The 20,851-nt window shown below is 43.5% G+C and overlaps 2 protein-coding genes across 2 annotated transcripts in view; both read right to left on the reverse strand.

The window, feature by feature from the left end:
• The window catches only part of LOC125941726 (uncharacterized), a 54,697-nt gene that overhangs the window by 25,710 nt on the left and 8,136 nt on the right, over positions 1 to 20,851 (reverse strand). The gene's annotated exons all lie outside the window — the stretch shown is intronic.
• LOC119436546 (sulfiredoxin-1) lies at positions 1,793 to 4,714 on the reverse strand. Its single transcript, XM_037703423.2, has 2 exons — positions 4,353 to 4,714; positions 1,793 to 2,199 (listed from the first exon to the last, which is right to left on the reverse strand). The coding sequence occupies exons 1-2, from the start codon at positions 4,623 to 4,625 to the stop codon at positions 1,990 to 1,992; spliced, it is 483 nt and encodes a 160-aa protein (XP_037559351.1). The 5' UTR covers positions 4,626 to 4,714; the 3' UTR covers positions 1,793 to 1,989.

Raw genomic sequence — 20,851 nt, forward strand, 5'->3', positions numbered from 1 at the left:
TTGGTCCTCTACTATTCTTAATCTACATTAATGACCTGCCAAATAACATATCATCCTGTATACGTATATTTGCTGACGACTGCATTGTTTACCGTTCCATAAAAAGTGCTGATGATCACCAATCCCTCCAAAGTGACCTGGATCGCATTAACAACTGGTGTAAAACATGGCTAATGACTCTTAACATTTCAAAATGTAAAATTATCTAATTTACCCGTAAATCAGTTCGTTCGCTCTTTTATTACAACATCAATAACAAAACATTGGCTAGAACCACATGGTATAAATATCTAGGCGTTCACCTCACACAAAATCTTTCCTGGGTCGACCATATAACTACCATTTCTGCTAATGCTTCTAGATCATTGGGGTATCTTCGTCGCAACCTACAATCCACTACTCCTCACGTACGTAAACAGGCCTACCAAACATTTGTCCGACCCCAGTTAGAGTATGCATCATCCATTTGGTCACCTCACCAAAAATATTTAACACAGAAGTTAGAAGCTATTCAGAACAGGGCTTCTCGTTTTATCACACAGAATTATAACAACTTGTCCAGTGTAACCCAGCTAAAGCATGAACTTTCACTCTATCCATTAACATTACATCGTGACATTGCGCTTTTGTCTCTCTTTCATAAATATGTCACTAGCACTCGATCACTGCTAGCACAATTACAACGTTCCTCTCACTTATCGCACCGATTACACAATGACTTCAGCTACGCCCGTGTCTACGGCACCCACCCTAATGCTTTTAACTACTCGTCACTCCCGCGTGCCATACGACTGTGGAATGATCTTCCAAACAGTATCGCCCTTCAGCGTAATCACAATAAGTTTCGCGAGCTTCTCATCAACCATTTCACTGATAATGCTTAGATGGTCCATTTCTTCCCATGTTTCATGCCCCCCCCACCCCACCCCTTTTTTTTTCAAAGTGATGCTGTTGCATTAGGTTCTGTTTGTTATCCCAACTAGTACCGGTAAACTGCGTAGTCTGTTTCACTACGCTTCATTCGATCTGTCCAACACGCTGTTGAATTTATTTCGTGTTTCAAACTTGCCTATTCATGTGACATACATATCACTAGTTTTTTACTTGGACATTTTTTCTGCTGTTGTTCATTTTGTTCTGCTTGTTCTTACTGGCTTTGATGTTAACCCAATTTGTTCCTACTTGTTCTTACTTTGTATCGCCCCCCCCCTTACACAATGCCTCTGCGAGGCCTGTAAGGTACTTGTAAATAAAAAAAATAAACAAGGTTACATAATGAAACATGCTATAGAAGACAGCTCAGGAATCCATGCTTTTTCAGCTAAACCACTATCATTCACACTCACAGAGAGCCCTGAATATGTGAAGAAACGGCTTATTTGTTCCTAATGCGCCATTTGCGCATTTAATCAACAATAAATCATATTGTGCAATGTAATCACAGAAGCTCACTAAGCTGAATATAGTACAAGGATGTGAACTTAGTTTTATAATAATGTTGAAAAGTATTCGATTAGATTCTGTTCTGGCGCTTTTCACTTCGTATTCAATTTGGCCTCAAAAATTACTATTTGCACACCCCTTGCCATTAATACCCCAAGTATTGCAAATCTCGTTTCAGCAATTTTTGCTCCATGACTGCAAATTGTGCAAATTATTGAACCTAAAACAGTACCTGTAATGAGCAAGAAACCTAGGTTCTGAAGCAAAGGTCTGAATACTCTGTGGAGTACCTTGCCCACACAGTTCTTACGCAATGATGCTCGTGGGCACACAGAAAACAAGATATGTCTTTTGTATCTCTATACATTTATTAATGGGATGCCTCACATGCAGATGATAAATAAAAGAAGCTTGCTGTTTTCATTTATCATCATGATGTGAGCTTTGTACAGATGAAATGGCGATTGAGACAGCAATGGCAATTAGGCACAATTCAATTCATAACTGTTGGCACAAGGTCGCGCCCGACAAGAGGCACTACTACAATCACTTGAGATTCGGCGTTGACCCTCCCAAGTAGAGAGTGAGGGCTGCAGGTGTTGACTGAATGAGTTTGGCCCGAATGGTTGTGCACCCAAGCCTGTGGTGGGCCTCAAATCTGTGGTTGCCACCAAAAGAGTAGAAGTAGTTGCCACCTTCACTACCCTTGATCCACAGTATGTCCACAGGTGCGACATGGTCTTTCGTGTTTGGGTTCTGCATCAGAAAATGCAGGTGAAGTTTGTAAGGACGTAAGAATAAGAGTAATAAACAGAACAGCATGAATATATTCATTCCAGTGATTATTTGCTGGAAAAGGAGGTGAAAAGAATAAAAAAGCCAATCGATGTCTCCCCCCCCCCCTTCTTTTTTCTAGTGGGCAACTACGGAAAAATTATCTTCAATTCATTCTAACAGGTTTAATTTCCCAAATGTAACGAAGGGGCTATGAGGGATGCCACAGCGGAATGCTATTGGGAAATTCTGACCAACTGGGATTCATTAATATTAAAGAAACATTAAACAAGGGGGGTATTCTGTAAGAGTCCACCTAGTTGACTGTCCAATTCGGCTGTCGCGACTGGCTCCAGCGGCACAAGCGAGAAGGAGACTGGCTGGCTCCTTCTCGCTCGTGCCGCTGGAGCCAAACACAATAGCCGAAGTGGGCAGTCCACCAGGTGGACTCTTGCAGAATACCCTCCCAGCTTAGACTAACAAAGCTTTTTTTCAAACCTTTTCTTCATTTACTTGGCAGAAAAAATGTTGAGTGTTAGCCAAGAGAATGAATTTCACTTGCATTTTTGCATTTCAAGCTCGAGCCATGGCACCCATGATGTCAGTGGGAGGTAGCAGATTTCAAAGTACTGTCTAGTTCAGTCACTTCTGTGGACAAAAATCTGCCAAATGCAATCAGGTTTCGTTCTTATATATTTTCAAATGCAACATGATCCTTCTTGTTTAAAAATTTTAGTAACTCCAAGGAGGTGCATCAAAATCTGTGGTACCACATAGGTGCTGGTGTGGGAATTCAAGGCTTTTTTTTTACTATGACAGTTGGAAAGGGACAAACATAATTATAAATGACCTCCACTTTTTTGGGTGCAGCATTTCCAGCACAGGACATGCCCTGTTGCTTCACTGCAAAAGCAGACATTGAATAGTACTCAATATGTTTGTCACACAAATACTATAATAGTGACAGGGCACACTGTGTAAGATCATTAAATGTCAAAAGCTGATAATGTAAACTCTGGCTGGAACTGCAGTTGCTAATGCATGTGTTACAAAACCCCAATAATAGCATTTCATGTTCCTTTTCAGACCGGTCACAGTGGCTGTGGCATTGCAGTGCTGAACACAAGTTCGCAGGATTGAACCTTAGTAGCAACGGCGACATTCTGATGGGAGGAGAACGAAAAAACGCAGAATAAGCGACAAGAATTTGGGAATCTGGAAGGGGGGGGTCAATTATTTCTAGTCACAACTGCACAAAGCTAACAGACCACACGATTACGTCCATTATCTGTTGGTTACACGTGGTTGTTGTAAGAGCATGCCCAATAATTTAGCCGCACGTTAAACAACTCCAGACACTCAGAACCAAACCAATAAGGGTGAATTTTGTCTGCTATCAAATACATTTTCAGTTATTATGGTCAAGCGTTATTCAGCTTACACCAGTACGTCTTTCGCGCCAGTACGCCAAAGAATAATGATGGTGAACATCTAGTGTAAAGCGATTCATCGGCTCAAAAACAAGAAACAGTAAAAAAGCATACATGAACAGCTTCAGGTCAGGGGGCGAAACCTGGCGCTTTAGTCATCACAAGCATAAAATTTCTTTTAAAAATGTATAGTCCCCGTTACCAGCGTCTCCGGACGCACATCGACGCCTCTGTTGCCTTGTGAAGATTTTTTGTAAGCAGTTTACGAACATAACATCTGCTGGTGACGCCCGCAGCGTGACGTCAACGAAAGTTGACCTGTGTACGCCCTCCCACGCTAGCAAAGTTTTCTACTACACGCTTTAAAAGTTTACAAAGCGCCCTTTGAGCGCTTCCCCAGCATTTACAAATGCTCACACAGCACTATCTGCAACGTTTTAACCCCCGACCAATATTCAGCAGTCTAAGCAGATTCACTGAAATTCGCCCCTCGCAAACACCACACAATCTGGACAGGTCGTAAGATGCAACGTTTGTAAGATGAGACCGCGGCGAAGCGCGCTAATAGCTGACGCCGTTAAACAGCTAACACGTGGGAGTAATCGCACTGGGTGCAAAGCACTATGTGCAGCAAGATTACACTTTACTTTACTGCCAAGTACGAAGTACTTGGCAGTAAAATTCTAAAATTTTTCAATCACTGACCTTAAGAAGCTCTACGATTCCTCTGACCTTGTCTTCATCGTAGTGAGCAACAGGAATAGGCCGCGTTATGTCACCCAGAGGCACTTGGTGTACTTTAGCGATGTTAGCGCTATGCACACTAGAAATGTTTGCGTTACCATAAGCGCCGTTAACGATGACAATATTCTGCGTACTGCCTTGCCCAGCAGCTGTAACCAAAGAGTTGAGATCAAGATACAAAACTGCTTTACCGGACGCATCCGCTCCTCCGGCCATCAAGTCGGTTTCTGCCATTTTGATGCTTCGGTCACAATGGTTGCACGTTGCCAGACGTGCAACCACTGCTGTGCTTTTTTTGGCCAAATGGAGGATGTCCACACCCCGACCTACAGCGACGGCTCCCTCGGACCCATAGAGTTTCTCACCATAATTATAGGGCAATTTTTTTTTTCCTACACTTCGTGCAGGCTCGTGTAGGAAAGTGTAGTGCCGGGTAGCGGCTATGACGTCGTGTGCTGCACTTGGCTCGCTGGGCTGTAGCCAATCAGAGCAGAATGCGCGTCGTCTTCTGCATCAGCAGACGAAAAGCGCCTGACTCTGCACTTCGCCTGACTTCGCATTTACTGGCTGCATTTATGCCCTTGCCTGAAACTAAACGCCAATGTACGAGTTTCCTTTCATCAACAAATCTTGACAAACTGCAGCGAAATACATCGCGAATGCGCGGTGCACGAAGACAACCTGTCAATGCGTATAAAACAGCGCGGAGTCTGAGAGCCCGCATCATCCGTGAGTAAGATATTTTTATATTCTTGGAAGATTAGCTCACCTTTCTCTGTGACACATAGTCGCGTAAGCACTTCGTTACCATCCTTGCAGCGAATATTCGCTATTGTCGCTGTATCAGCGCTGACAGTCGCAGACAAAATGGCGCCACGCGTTTGCAACGCCAGCCTGCTTGTTTGTCGTCTGCTGCTACACTTCACGAAACCGTGGTGTAGAAAGTTTAGCTTTCATGCTACACTACAGCTATAAAAAATGGCTTCGTGTAGGTGGGCGGAGCTACACTTTTCTACACCAAGCAAAAAAAAAAAAAAAAATGCGACTTTCTAGACTAGCTACACTTGTGTAGCCAGTGTATATAAAACAAGTAACCCTACTATATATAATATAGTGAGAAACTTTATCCTCGGAGCCCTTCGAAGTAACAAATATTAATCAGACGCCGAAAGCGATTTCAGGCACCGGAAAATGTCTTTACCGTGATGCTTTGGTCTACCTGCCATGACGGCGTCCTCATAAAAACAAAAAGACGATTAGGTCCGTTCGATTCGCCTACACCACTGTGAACCAGTTCACGGCGGTTCACGAGAAGTTCAGAAATTGTGCAGCTCGATTCCTGTGGTGCAAGCACAGCGCGACACTCGAAACGAATGTCAAGGTGCAGACGCTGTGCAGGCGTTATGTTATGTCCGACTAATGTGCACGGAGTGCGTAAGTTTGAGAGGTCCTGAACTGCAGATATGATCGAATTCTGGGGCGTAAATACACACCACACTTGCGTAGATACATCAGACGTGCATAAGCGGGGTTTTAACGGTGCTCGCGCCCGTGTGCTGTGTCGTCTGCTGCGCTATTGCCGCGCACCTGTACGCCTGCACCAAGGCGGCACCGACAGTGGAGTGGGTGCAGCAAAATCCTGAACCAGCTCTGCACCTTCCCTGCACCTTTTGAAACGAACGGCGTGGTTCAGCGGGCACCATTGCTGCACCGCTGAAACGAATGGCAGGGTGCATGCAGCACCTTGTGAACTGGTTCAGGCGGTGCAGGCGAATCGAACGTACCTTTTCTTTATTAATGCAGGCACCGGAAGCGATTTTAGTTTCGAAAAAAAAAAATGTAATGAACGTCGCGCTTTGAACACTTGCATTGCGTTGTTGTTTTAAGCTTGCAGCTGTTTTGCTATTGCTCAAATTTCACAGCAAGATATTATTTCATGGTTGACAGAAGGCTCAATATAAGAGCTGATGTCCAAAAAACGGCGACTATGATGAGTTTTTGACCTTAGCAATCATCTGCGGCGCTTGCAGTGCCCAAAAGCATGGCCTTCGAGATTGGTTTTTGTTATTCTGACAGAGCCGAGCTAAAGGTGGATTCTATACTTGCCACTGTTATTTGCCTGGTTTGTAAGGAAAGAAAGAAAGCGTGCCCTCGTATTAGCCCCTCGCCCATGAAAGGAGGAAAAACTTCTTCCAGCATAAAAGTTAGCACCCGTTGGGGCTTACCTTGTCCCCAAACAGTAATCGTCATCTATCTTGCGTGCTTTTCGGGCTTTCCTTAAAGGGGCCCTGAACCACTTTTTATTGTAATGGAGAAAGGCATTTGAAGAGAAAATAGGCTATTTCAGAAATATTTTGCCACAAAAAGTACTTCAATGCGTTCAGCAGAAGCGGAGTTATTGGCAATCAAACATGGTATCCGCTGTGCTCCCGTTCCTTCTTCAATGCCTTGCACTGCGAAGATTACGGCAGAGTGGGGCATGGCCACAACGCTCGGCCGTCTAAATGTTACCGTGGCGCGCAGTTAAAATTTCATTTTGGATGTTAACGTAGACGCCACGACGTCCGATTGTGGTGCCTACGACGCGCTAAACGTGTGCGTAAACGCCTTTGTCCTCAGTGAGCCGCAGTGCGCTTAGCCGGTGGACTCGTGCAAGCCGCGGCGGCCTCGGCGGCCGCGGTATCCAGGTTACGTAGCGACCGCAGCTACCAATAGCAGCAGCCGCGTATGGGAATCCGCTTCATTACGAAATAAAACGTCAAGAAGAGAGTGAGGAACATGGATTCTGTCTGAAAAGAGAGTAGTTGAGAGAAAGGTGACTTCGCGCTCCGCTTGCGAGCTCAACGCACCGCGTATATACGACAGCTGAAATGTTCACAGCAGCGTATGCTATCCGCAGACTATGTTATTTCACCAAGCCCGAGGGGCGTGGTTCAGGGCCCCTTTAACACTGCGCGCGTGGTACTTCCAGCTCATGAAGAATGTACAATATCAGCTATATATCATCTTGAGAGAAAAGTAGCGAACGCAGGTTTAGTTTTCAAGACAGAAAGAAAGAGTACAAGACAGATGGCGACTATTCACTAAAAAACGTTTACACCCTTTGGAGCGCCTGTCCCTCAACAATAATCGTCATCTACCTTGCTTGCGTTTCCTTTCTCGAAAACTCTGCTCTATAGTTTAATTCATGTCAAGAATGCTCATAAAGGCAAAACTAGACGTACGCTTGCCGGCGCGCTTTGCGTTTGTCCCACGTGTGGAGCAGATCTTATCCGCGCTCGCGCCGCGCTTCGACGCGTGCGATTCCTGCAACATCTGCACATGCATGCTTAGACGCGCCGGCGTGAGCTTTCGCGCGACGGCGAGCGCTGGTGCAGAGTAGCATTAACGCACATGTAATCGTGACCAACATCGATTTTCCATCATACATTTTAATGTCCGAAGCTTACCCAAAAATTTTGATGATATATGGTTAATTTTCTTACTTTAACCGATCACCGCTTCTCACTCATATGTCTATCAGAAACATGGCTATCTGTAGTTGATGATAACCTATTTTCTATGCCGGGCTATCATACAGAATAGGTGGATAGCAAAATCTCGGTTATCGCAAGGGATTGTGGGGTACGGCGTATTCTGCTACAACTTCCGGTTCGAGACCACGACGCCCTCTATGCCACCGTCACTTCATGCCCATGCTTCACGCGCTTTGTTTTATATATATATATATATATATATATATATATATATATATATATATATATATATATATATAGACTCGTGAAGCGACTTAGACTCGTGTATTTTTAGGTGGCAGGCATTTCATGTCTTAACGTGTTTGTGTCGCGTCGAAACGTTTACCTAGCGAAAACGTTTGTCGAGCGCAAATAAACGTTCGTTAACTTAAGAAGTAGTTTTTAATAAATGGTAAGTCAACCTAATAAGTGGCTGTTTCTGACGCTTCCCATAACAAACGGTGCAGTCGATCGCTTCGTCCGCTGTTTTGTCTGCAGCGGTGCCCAGCGCGCGCCATGTCGTCGGCTGCTGTGCCTCGCAGTCTCCCGTTTTTTTTTTCTCTCTCTCTCTCAAGAGACGCATGTCGTGTATAACTGCAGAGAGAAAGCACTGATTTAAGTATCTGAAAAGTGCACGAATTATTTTGACGTTACCTCTCCTCCCTCTTTCGTGCAGCCTCAGTTGCCTTTTCGTTGTACCGGAATGAAGACGGCACATAATCAATGTGCTGAGGATCCTTGCTGGGTGCACCTGTGTGTATTTACCTGATTGTTAAAAAGGGGGTATTTGTACAAGAACGTTAGTAGACGAATTTATTCGCCAAAACACTTGCCTGTGACGAAATGATCTTCACATATTCTGGCTCCTACGTTCGGTACCCACAGCTCGCCGTTCACGGTCGCTCGTTTGACGGCAACTGCCCATTTACGTTTGTGCGCTTCATTTCATGGAAAAGAAACTTTTTTTTTTCATTTCACGGAAGAGTTCGCGCACCCTAATGCGGAGCAGCCAATCATAATCACGTTGCATGAAGCGTGTTTTCTTTCCGAAGCGGGAAATCGCACTGTAGAAACTGCTGACAAGGCTGAACGAAGTAAAAGAAGCGCTAACCCTGGAACCGGAAGTCGCTAGCTGACGACATCGTCATTTTGCTATCCACCTATTTTTTCATCGTCTGGTTGACTGCCACAGTGGATCGGCAATATTTATTTCTAACGCATAATCATATAAACGGCGTGCTGATACCACATTTTCCATGGCTAAATGCGAATCAGTTTGGCTTGAATTTGATGATGAATTTCTTCCATCTAACAAAAGGACTATCATTGGTTCAATTTACCGTTCCACATCATCATCTTACGATGATTTTTGTGGTGAACTTGATAGTATACTCAACTGGTTTGTTACGAAAAATTATAATGTAATTATTGTATAGGGGACATTAACATTAACATTACAAAAATTAACGATAGTTATTATGTCCAGTACTCTAAGTGCTTCGATCATTGGACATGGTTTGGAATCTCTACTGGATTCTCCGACACGATGCGCTCCTTCGGGTCGGAATACGCTTATTGACCACATACTTAGTAACGTCATGTCTGATCAAGAAGCTGGTGTGGTCAATTTTAATCTGACGGACAATTATCCGGTTTTTATCTTATTGAATTAAAGTCAAACGAAATGTAAAAATAAAATGGTTAATAAGCGTTCTTTTGATTCTGTGAAATTTGTGGATATGGTATCCCGCTCTGACTGGGGGCTGTTATCTGAAGAGTCTTGTGTTACCAAAGCATTCATTACTTTAACTGAGAAACTAGCATATATTATAAACTCATGTACGTCTGTATCCTCCATATCTCGTTGGTACTCTACCCCTAGAAACCCGTGGATGACTAGAGGCCTACTGCGCAGTATAAATAAAAAAGATAATATTTACAAAAAAGTAAAACTCCAGCCATTTAACCTCGCCTTAAGACCAGTTTTAAATTGTGTTCACAAACTCTCACCGTCTTACTGAAACAGGCTAAAAGAAACTACTACCAAAATAAAGTGCTCGAAAATGGGAATGACTGCAGAAAGAATTGGAACGTAATAAAAAAAAATTCAAATCTAAGTCAACAGTGCGCGCTTGTGACAGAATTTACGAACGGCACCAGCACTCTAACTAGTCCTATAGTTTTCGCCAATTCTTTTAATGAATCGTTTTTCAAGAGCTCTGCATCCGTTGTCACTAACTTGCCTAGGTTGTCTCGCTCGCCTCACTCTTTTTTCTTAAAACCGACTTCAACAGATGAAGTTCTTCGCACTATAGTAGGTCTGAAGACCACAGGCTGTGGCCAAGATTCAATTTATCCATCTAAAATATAACTTGTTGCTCGTGAGTTATCTTTTGTCCTTTGTGATATTATTAACACTGCATTTCGTACTGGCGTTTTTCCAACGAGTCTCAAACAAGGAAAAGCTACGCCTGTATTTAAAAAGAGAGATCGAAATATTTTTTTTTCTAATTATCACCCTATAACTATCCTCCCATTTTTTAGTAAAGTAAAATTTTGTAAAGTAAAGTAAATAAATTAATCCCCCCCCCCCCCCCGGCGATGCCGAAGCCCCTCCCCCACTCCTAAAATGTCTTGTTACCCAAATCATTTATGGGTTCTTTTGAGTTGCCTCTACCTTTTCCCTTAAAATGTTACTGTGGCTAAAAGCTAATTGCGTCATTGTTGACGCGGACGAGCATGGCTTTTATTCATATTATCGTTTCATTTCTGAAAATGCTGGCAATAGGAAAACAAGCGCATTAGAAGCACCAACGGCGGCTATCTCATCCGTATTTTTTCACTTCAACATGTTATTTTAATTTCCAGCATGAACACCATGAACTTCCACATTCTATTTCAATGTGTACACAGCACAACGTTTATGGTATTTTTAAAGAGAAATAGGCAGCCAACTTACGATTATTTCTAATGATATGGATAGCCTATGTCTAGAGAATGAATATGTTGCTGTATGTTCAACTCGCTACAAATTGCTTTCCACGCTTTTTTGACACTGAAAAAGACCTGCAGACTTCAGTGACCCCTTCGGCAGAGTCTTTTATCAATGGTGTGTGAAATGCACGTGAATGATATGTGTCTCAGCATTGCTTCTCTTTCCTGTAGGTAATGCTAGCGACTCATGAAAAAAAAAATTATAATAATTTACAACATTTATTGGGGATGGAAACATTGCAAAGTGCATGCAGATGTCATAAATATATATAATTAACTTAGTAACCGAGGTGGACGCCAAGCCGGATTCACTCGAAATCAGAATCAATAGCAGTCATGCGCAGCAGAGCTTTTACTAGGACTCAGAATAAAAAAAAAAAAAAAAAAAAAAAAAAAAAAGAGGCTGCAGTTTCGCCGCAAAGGCGAAGCAGTATTAGTGATAGCGAAGCATAAGAAAATTACACGAAGGAAGATTCTTCCCGTATAAATCCGTGTAAGAGCCGCACCCCCAACTTCAAAGCAAATGTTTTTAAAAAATCTAACCGAGAAGCAATCTCGTTCACCGCTGATTCCGATCGCGCTCCACTGCGAATTTTCCCGCGCAGCGTACTTTTGCGCGTCGCAACTATCACTGAAGCGCAGCAGCCGATTGTCACTACGACTAAAGAAATACTCCCGCTGATCCGACTCGCCCCAGCTCGAAGCGCGGGCTGCCATGTCCTCTGTCGGCGGAGTCACCGGCCGTCCGGCTCATGCATGACGTCAGTCTAGAGTGCGCGCCCATTGGTGGATGCTCGTGTGCATCCGCCTTTGAGGGGCAAACGTCACTCACTGCCTTCTGAAGTTGTACACGACTATAGATGGCGAGAGAAGCCGATCGCGGAGGTTTACGGCGGATTTTATACTCGTAGTTGGAAAAATTAAATAAAATGGCCCGGTTCCATGTAAGGCTCGTCAAAATTGCGGCAAAAAAGTGCAGCCCTCACATGTGTCTGTACGTCGGTTATATCGCCTATGTGAATTGTAGTAACATTTACTTACTAATTAAAATAACAAACATCGTGCAATGCACCGACCATGTAAACCTGTAAATATCGCGCTGGATGACCACGAGCAGTGGCTATCACAACGCTGGCATTATGAAGAACGCTGGCAGCGGGGACGAACGGTCCGTACAGCCATGCGATTCACCGCGACTCCGAAAATTAGATTCATCATCATCATCTGCATATTTTTATGTCCACTATACAGGACGGCCTGTGTCAGGGATCTCCAATTACCCCTGTCTCTTAACTTAGGCTATGCGATCTGCAACACTTGGGGCGCGGAAAAACAGCCTAAGAAAGAAGACAGCGTGCAAGAAGTTAGCAGCCATCCATGATCGCCCTTGATCATTGCACCCCCCCCCCCCCCAATAATTACCAACAATTGGATACGGCACGCGGGCCGCGTAAGCGTCAACCGCACACAGTTATTCGCAGCTGCGGCAGGGCTAATGAGAAGACGCGTGCTCTCCTCCCCATGCACGCATTTGATCACGTGACCTCCAACTAAACCGAATATGGACAGCGTGGGAAGATAATGTCGATCAAGCCATCATTCTTTTCGGCTCAGTGTTACACGCTTTTTCTCGCACTCACAGTGTATGGGTCGCTCACTCGTATGACTTTTGGACTTTATATGGAATATCACGGCGACAACGACAGCGAAAATTTGCCTGGAGTGTCGATACAATTGCTGTCGCAATAAAACGAGAAATAGAAAACAGGCGTCGAGTTCCCTTCTACCGCGGCTGCGGATGTTGCAATGTGCACCGGCTACAAACACAGCATGAGCACCAACGACAAAACCAACAGTGGGCACCTCGCTTATCGGTACTTCGCCAGAACCAGTCTGACGCTGAAAAGGAAGCGTATTTTACATCGTATAAGCACCAGCGGGAACATAACTCTAGGCGCGCGCGGGAGACAGCGCACACGAAGGACCAGCCATCTCGGATGGCCCAAGCTTGAACTCGGCGCAGATTAACTCCAAAATAAAGCGCGTGACCCGCGTATGCATGGCAGAGGCAAGAAAAACAGGAGTTGAGGACCCGTGTGTTCTAGCTGCTAGGCAAAAGAAGACTCCACGCCGCTATCAAGAAGGTTCCTCAGCTGACGTGTTTCCATCAGCGAGTGACATGTACTGCCAGAGGTTCTATGAAGTACTTGACACAGTGCTGTCTTCGTTAAACAACAGGTATCAACCTGATATGTGGCAGCATAAGTCCCACATTAAGCAGCTTGCCATAGGGAAGTTCTACGGTGATAGCGTTCTACGGTGACGACCTTGAACCAGGACGCCTGATTTCGCACAGAGGTATGCTGATTGACATTTTAAGCCAGCAAAGGTCGGCATCATTGCACACATTCGAGGGCGTCGTGTACATGTTTACGGGGGGCAAAGGTGAACACCTGCGAAACCTTTTGCCGGAAATGGCCAAGCTAAAAAAAAAAAAAAAATTGCGTTGACTGTACCGGTCTCGTCGACCAACGTTACTAGACTAGCGTTGTCGTCGACCACATCCGAGAGGTGCTTTTCTTGCCTTCGGCGACTGCAAATGTACTTGCTATCGACGACTGGACAAGCCCGTTTGAGCCATCTGGCAATTTTGCACACCCACAAAGAACTCTCCCGCAAAATCAGTTTGAATAAGATTGCCGACGACTTCATTTCCAGATCAAATGCCCGAACGAACACTTTTTCAATGATGGTGAAATCATCGCATCAGACAACGAACTGATGTCTTTAATAGGGGGGAGAAAGGCACCAACTTACAAGTCAAAGCAAACCACCTGGCTTAGAAAACAACGCAAAAAGTTACACAAAAGAACGAAAATGGGGTACATAACAGCGCAAGCAGAGTGAGGCCATTTGGGTAAGAAAAGACGCGTGGTTGCGCTATTTGTAAAACTCCCCAGTCCATGCTGTGCATTTTCCTTAGTGATGTTTATTCGTCATATGCTGCATTTGCCGCTCAATAACACATTCCATGCTGTTCCTTTATATTTGCTATCCAGTCCTTTCGCGCTTTTGAGATATCGCTGTCTTATTTATTTATTTATTTATTTATTTATTTATTTATTTATTTATTTATTTATTTATTTATTTATTTATTTATTTATTTATTTATTTATTTATTTATTTATTTATTTATTTATTGATATGTTTACTTATTTGGGCACCTGATAACTTTTATTCTATAATCCTTTATTCTGGCTCCGGAAAATAAACGAAACGAGTAGCATAAGGCATGATTTCAAATGTAATGAAACTATTGCGTTATGGAATCACATTATACTTAAGCTAATAATTCGTCATAAGTTGTGTTCAGAAATTGTTATATATGTTATGTCTTCTCAATAACTGACCTTTCGTCAGGAAAAGATTTCTTGATTCTATCTTTTGTAATAAAACATTTAGAAGGCGTTACATGGGTTTTTTTCATTAATGTGTATTTGTGCGACCGTAATGCGCACAAAACAAATATAACTCCCTAACGTGTTTAACTGAATCCGCTTTTCATATGGCTCATCCGAGAGATGCCACTCTCTTGGTGGTACGAGGGAACTCAGGCTGTAAAACTGAATTGTCTCCTACTGTGAGGTCTTGCAAATAATCATATAAGCTCGTCACTTCAGTGAACAGTCTTTCGAGGTCACACGAAGTTTCCATTCATTTTTTATTAAGGGTAGTATACACACACACACACACACACACACACACACACACACACACACACACACACACACACACACACACACACACACACACACACACACACACACACACACACACACACACACACACACACACATATATATATATATATATATATATATATATATATATATATATATATATATATATATGTCGGACTCTGTTCGCACAGCTAATCAGACCGCTAAGCACGACTGTGTTGGAACATGACCGATATGACACTTGCGTTGCGGGCTGTAATTACCAATTCGCAAGGGCGCACAAGCGAGCAACACGACGATAAAGAGCAGGGAGCGCGCGTAACAGCTAGCAGACTAACTGGTAGTCGTAGGTTCTTGCTCAACCAATCGACATCGTCGCCCCCGTTGACATCACCAGATGCACCCTGGTGACGTCACGATGACCTTGGGGATACCGGAAAGGCCCGGAAAGAAGCACGGCATTTTTTTTTTTTTTTTTTTTGGCGCGCCCGCGGCGCGTAGTGCTGCAGCGTTTGGCAGGGATTGATACACACACCCCTAACACCACGACCCTAACATCCCCCCCCCCCCCCAAGATGATCTGGACACCCCCCCTCTCCTCTTTCAGACAGGCACTCATCCTGGAAAAAATTTCGCTTAATCCACGCATTGTGGCAATCGCTTTCATAAATATTTACTCTTTGCAGAGGTGGACGCTACGTGGCCTTAATTTTGAGGCCCAATTTTGATGTTCAGCGCGCAGACGACAGTGCTACCCCGCGACCTGCAGGTAGCGGAGGATCCTTGAGGTCGCTGTAAACGCTTACGCGTGAGTGAGATGCGAGATTGATGTTTGGTCTTTCTGTTTTTCCATTTTTAAGTCGACGTACTCTTATGCACAATACGTACAGTACGAGCACTACCCTTGTGCTTAGTCATAAAATTTACAATGTGGCACATTGCTCTGTTATCGTTAAGCTCGGAACGACTAGACTAAGTAATGAGTGGAATTTACAGACGGTATCTTGGAGAGCTGGCTTCACAGCAAGCACTGCTAATGCTTGCGTGCGAGGTCGAGAGAAAAAGAATGTTCCCTGCTTTGTCATCAGCTGCAAAGGAAGATACTGCTTCTTCCCGTCGAAATGGCTGCCATTGAAAGAAGCTTTTCCACCATGAACAGGCTCTTAACATCAGGTAAATGTCACATGACGCCGGCCTATGTCGACGCGCTGATAAAAATTTCTATCGAAGCTCTAAGTATCCCCAATATTAGGAACGCAACAGACGAAGAAAATGGTGGATATTTGCAGTTTGTGGACCAAGCCTACATGAAAACAAAAATATTAACTTCAAATTTTAAGATAATATGCCATGAAAATTGATATTAACCATTAGAATTCATTTCATATCTCATTCTTAAATAAGAAAATCCTATTTAAGTATTCTTCCATTTTCTACCCACTGACACCCGATTCATGGCCAATCCCCCGTAGTGGGTTGTGCTATACATATATGTACCAAACCAAACCTATATGATGTGAACCAAGAAACCACGTCGGGTATTGTAGATACGTGCTGGGTGACACGGTGCAATTGTGTAGTTTGTGTAGTCCCAGCGTTCTTTTATAAATTATTATTTTGTGAATGTGGCAGCCACGGTTGGCCTAGTAGTTTCTTTGGATATTGTATGTACCGGATTGTAGCGGACATGATGCGCATATATACTTTTTAAACGCGAATAATTTCTTGGCGATCATATACCACTTTGTGAATATCTATCTATCTATCTATCCGCCTACGTCTTGGTGCTCTCATGGTCATTTCGTTAGCTTGGTATGTACCAAAATTGGCATAGTATGACAAGAGTGTACGACGAACATAAATGATAGGTCATGACATGCGTGTCATGAGGTCATGAAACAGCCGCATACATCTTGGTGCTCTCATCAGCAGCAAGAGAATGCAAAAACTAACGCGTCAAACTCATCAGCGCGGACTAGCTCCAGTGCTAGAGTTCGGGAACGGTAATGCGGTAACTGTGCGTGCGTAGAAAGGCGCTAAATGAGCCCGCACAAGGAAAGAACGTAAAAAACGGTATTCGCATGGGTACGCGGTTAATAGCACCATGCTTGCAAGAATAAGAGTAACGAAAAAGGTAAATTACTCGCGAAGTCAAGTGAAATACTTACGCACGTGCAGTGACCGCTTCGTTCACCACTACGCGCTTTTCACTCACGGTCAGTAGTGGTTTAGAGCCATATGCATATGTATTCATTCATGAATTTTTTAGCCTCGACAGTACTTTATTATGAACAGAACGGCAGTGAGAAGGTGTAAGGGAAACAAGAGAAGGAGCAAAGACGGCCCTAACGCCGCAATATTGTTGGCCTATTTCGCTTCAGAGATAGCGCACACGGGCAATTCTTACTGTACGCTATCTCTTCAATACAAATTTCGCGCACGATGTACCTTAAGGTTCACCGTGAGCGAAGCTTGTTTCAAATTCAGACATTCGAAAGAAAAGCCATTACAGCCAATATAGGTAAACAAACATAAAAAAGGTGAACAAATATATATTTTTCTACATTGAAATGAATAGATAGCTATTACTGGCCTAGCCATTTACTCATTTGTTATGCAAAAGTTATTACTGCAATAGCCTTGTTTTAATAATCCGTGAATCCTCTCTTAAATTACCAACATGTAACTTCTCATTATACCATAGTTATTGCGTAACGTGTGATTTTTTACGTAAACTAACAAGCATTCATGGCGCGTGACGATGCTTGTGTTTGCATTATATTGAGTGGAAAATAGTCTTCAAGATTACTGTCTTTGATGCACTACAAATATCGCTATTGATTCTACATATCCCTAAAATAGTTACCTTCAATCAGTAAAACATGAAAAGTTTGTGTTCCGGTGATTAGTTGCCTCTTTCATTCCGTAACTACAAGTACGTAATTATTTATCAGTAAGTGTATTTGCTGTTTACCAACCAGCGAGCATACGCAATAAATATTCCTAAATTTACTTTCTTGTTAAAATTCGCTTAGTGTTTCGCTCTTGCAACACAAGAAGGCGAAAGACGAGTTGCACACCCGTAATGCATCACGTTCGTTTTCTGACGTTCGCACGTAATTATGAAATGAGGCGTACGTACACAAAGTTGCACTGTTAGCGCTTCATTTATTTTGGATTGTATTGTTTTTTTGCCACGTATATTTCTCGCGTACCCTTTACCTACACGCCGTGGTAGCTTAGTGGCTTTGGTAGGTTGGACTGCTAAGCTTGAGGACGCGGGTTCGATTCCCGGCCACGGCGGCTTGCATTTCGATGGAGGCGAAATGCATAAAACACCCGTGCACAAAGATGTAGGTGCACGTTAAAGAACCCCAGGCGGTCGAAATTACCGGAGCCCTCCCATACGGCGTCTCAGCCATATTGTGATTTTTGGATGTAAAACCTCAGAAATTATCATTACTATTATTGCCCTTTACCTGTGCTTTCAGTTCTTCATGATATATGGGTAAGTTCGACACGTTGAGATCGAGATTGGCATTCACTACGTTCTTATCGTTACACCCACACCATCAGGGCGATTTCTGGACGAAAAATGCGGGTTTGCACCACACGTAATATTGTTATCGTTAATTGTGACGTGAATGCAAATATGTCAAGTTACTAATGCCATGACCCATAAGTCATCTTAGTCATACATTTGTGCCTTTCCACGCTATACTTTGGTATATACAGGGTGTCCCAGCTATCACGCAACACGATTTAAAAAAAAAGAGGAACGGCGTTATGCGAAGCAAACCTAGTGCGTATTGTTTCCAGTGCAGTGGAGTAGCCGCCAGTAATTTTTTAGTTACTGAGATTTAATTAGCTAATTATATTTAATTATCTAACTCGAAAAGTACTGTCCTAATTATCAAAGTGTCAATGTGAAAATTGTAGAGCAGCCTGAAAAACTCTCTATACAGCTTTCTGTTGCTCAGTACGTGCTACATAAAAGTGTTTTTCCGAGCGTGAAAGAAGCCCGCGAATACACGCAAAGTGCCTCGAGCGACCAGTCGCGCGGCAATTCTACGTGTATTCGCGGGCTCGCTTCAAGGGGTTGAGACACCAAATTTTCAGGCTATAAGAAGCCCGCTGTAGGCTTCCTCTGTATTCAAGGACACTCAACACGAAGTGTTGGACACAGAAAACGTGTAAAATATGTTTTAATTCGCTTCCAAAAAGTGCCCAAATTCTCGTTCTCGCGATCGAGACCCATCGCTAGCGCGATTGACACTGACGTCACTCTGTTGGAAGCGTAACGAAAGTTTTAGTAACGTCATACCCCATTAGAGTGACGTAGAATAAGCGGTGACCCACGGTGACCCACAGCACAGGCAAGCCTACAGAGCCTCGAGCCTAGAGTGCAGTGAGCCGCATCGGACATAGACGTAGAGTCGGAATCGGAGCCGCCGCAGCTAGCCATGACAAATGTCCGGCGTAGTTTTGTTTGCCTGCGCTGGTACAGAACGTGTGTGCGAGAGCAGACGATGCAGCAGTGCGTGCGTCACAGCTTTGTGGGCCCACGTGACCAAGCTTCCTAGACAGTGACATCACTGTCCAAGTCGGCGCCCAGAAACCGAAACCGAAAATCGTTCGCATAAATATTGCGATATTAAATTATTTACCGAGAATATATGAATCTTCGAGCTTGTATCATGCTTCGATCCTGAAGCAATAAAAAACGTTTGAAACAAAGAACGCGCAAGCCACAAATTTGATGTCTCAACCCCTTTCAAGTCTGATTTCACGTGTGCGCCATGGGGAAGTGGGCGGAATATACAACTTTAGTTAAAAATTTTACTTGCAAATACAAAAAAAAAAAGAAAAACGTTATTAGTTTGTTTCCATGACTCATTTTCTTGCCGTTTTACGCTGACAGAAATCATGGCTATATTTTGGCTACAAGCTACCGAGGTCCGACTGCATGGTTGGCTACTTTTGGGCTATAATATTCGACTGTTTTGGCTATGTCACACGGCGCCATCTGGCAACACTGCTTTTAGACCGTGAGGCTCCAGCCAGCAAGAAGCCGAAGCTTCATTCATTGGTGTTATGGGGCACATGGAAGATAACAGCACTCACCGAAGGAAATTTAAAAATCAAGTGAATTCATATAAGGCTTGCATATAGTGTCTTCTTTATGAGGCGGGTGTATACGAGCCGGTCTTTTATGGACTGACGAAGCAAATAATTCTCAGTTCGTATAATTAAACACCAGTGTAGTTCGAGACATCATGCATGATGTAGACGGCAATTAGATTTTCCTGTTCCAGGCAGCCTAAGCGGCACTCTTGTGCCTCGAGTATACTGTATACATTCCAATTGCCGCTGTAAAGAACTGCTTCATGGTTTCAATTCGAAATGTAGTGCACTAAAATGTTACGCCAACAATTCGTGCCTCGCGATAACGCCATAACAACAGCCTGTTCTTTTCCATTGGGGGAGGTATCTGCCATGGATATGGTTGATAAAGGCCACTGCAGGCCAGTATGAAACGTTCCATCGCTTGTAATGGCTTGGCTCTTTTCTTTTAGGTGATCGCTATACCATATATACATGACGCGCAGTCGTGTTAACCACCATGAACAATGCTTTTTCTGGGTGGCTGTTTCGGAGAACGCTGAAAGTAGTAGCAATTTTTGACGTACAAAATTCGCGCGTCGCTCTTCCCTTTACGCATTATTACAGTGCCCACTGTTGTATCTAATAAAAGGACAAAGCGCGGTGACGTCACTACTGACGCACCGCAACTTGTGTGTATATATTGCCAAGCAAGATGCTGGGCTATCAGATTAAACTTGTTCGCCACGAAACGTGTCACAGCTGCCTTCTTGTTCCCGAGCTACAACACCCACATTTAGAGCAACTCACCAGAGCAATAAGAAGTTTGAGGAAAGCTTCGCAGGCAGTATCATATTATAACATACTGATTTAATATAAAGTTCACACCAAATACAAGATTGCTGTTCCGTTTAAAACCTGTCTACCATAACTAAATACTGAATGAATGTTATGTTTGAAGCGAAGCATCATACAGATTTTTCCATGCAGAATTTGACGACATTCTTTTTACGCAAAATTTATGGAGAGACACGGCACACCTCTGCATTGAAACGCATTACCGTCGACAGTCATCGAGAGATTGGTTCTGCCGATTTTCTTACGCAAT

Source organism: Dermacentor silvarum, chromosome 1, assembly GCF_013339745.2.
Source record: "Dermacentor silvarum isolate Dsil-2018 chromosome 1, BIME_Dsil_1.4, whole genome shotgun sequence".
Classification (NCBI taxonomy): domain Eukaryota; kingdom Metazoa; phylum Arthropoda; class Arachnida; order Ixodida; family Ixodidae; genus Dermacentor; species Dermacentor silvarum.

What these genes read in the sequence shown, in the direction of transcription:
- LOC119436546 (XM_037703423.2), bottom strand. Translation starts at nt 4,625, where the DNA reads ATGGCAGAAACCGACTTGATGGCCGGAGGAGCGGATGCGTCCGGTAAA. An exon ending in GAATCGTAGAGCTTCTTAAG is followed by an intron (nt 2,200 to 4,352) that starts GTCAGTGATTGA and finishes TTTCTGATGCAG; the next exon opens with AACCCAAACACGAAAGACCA.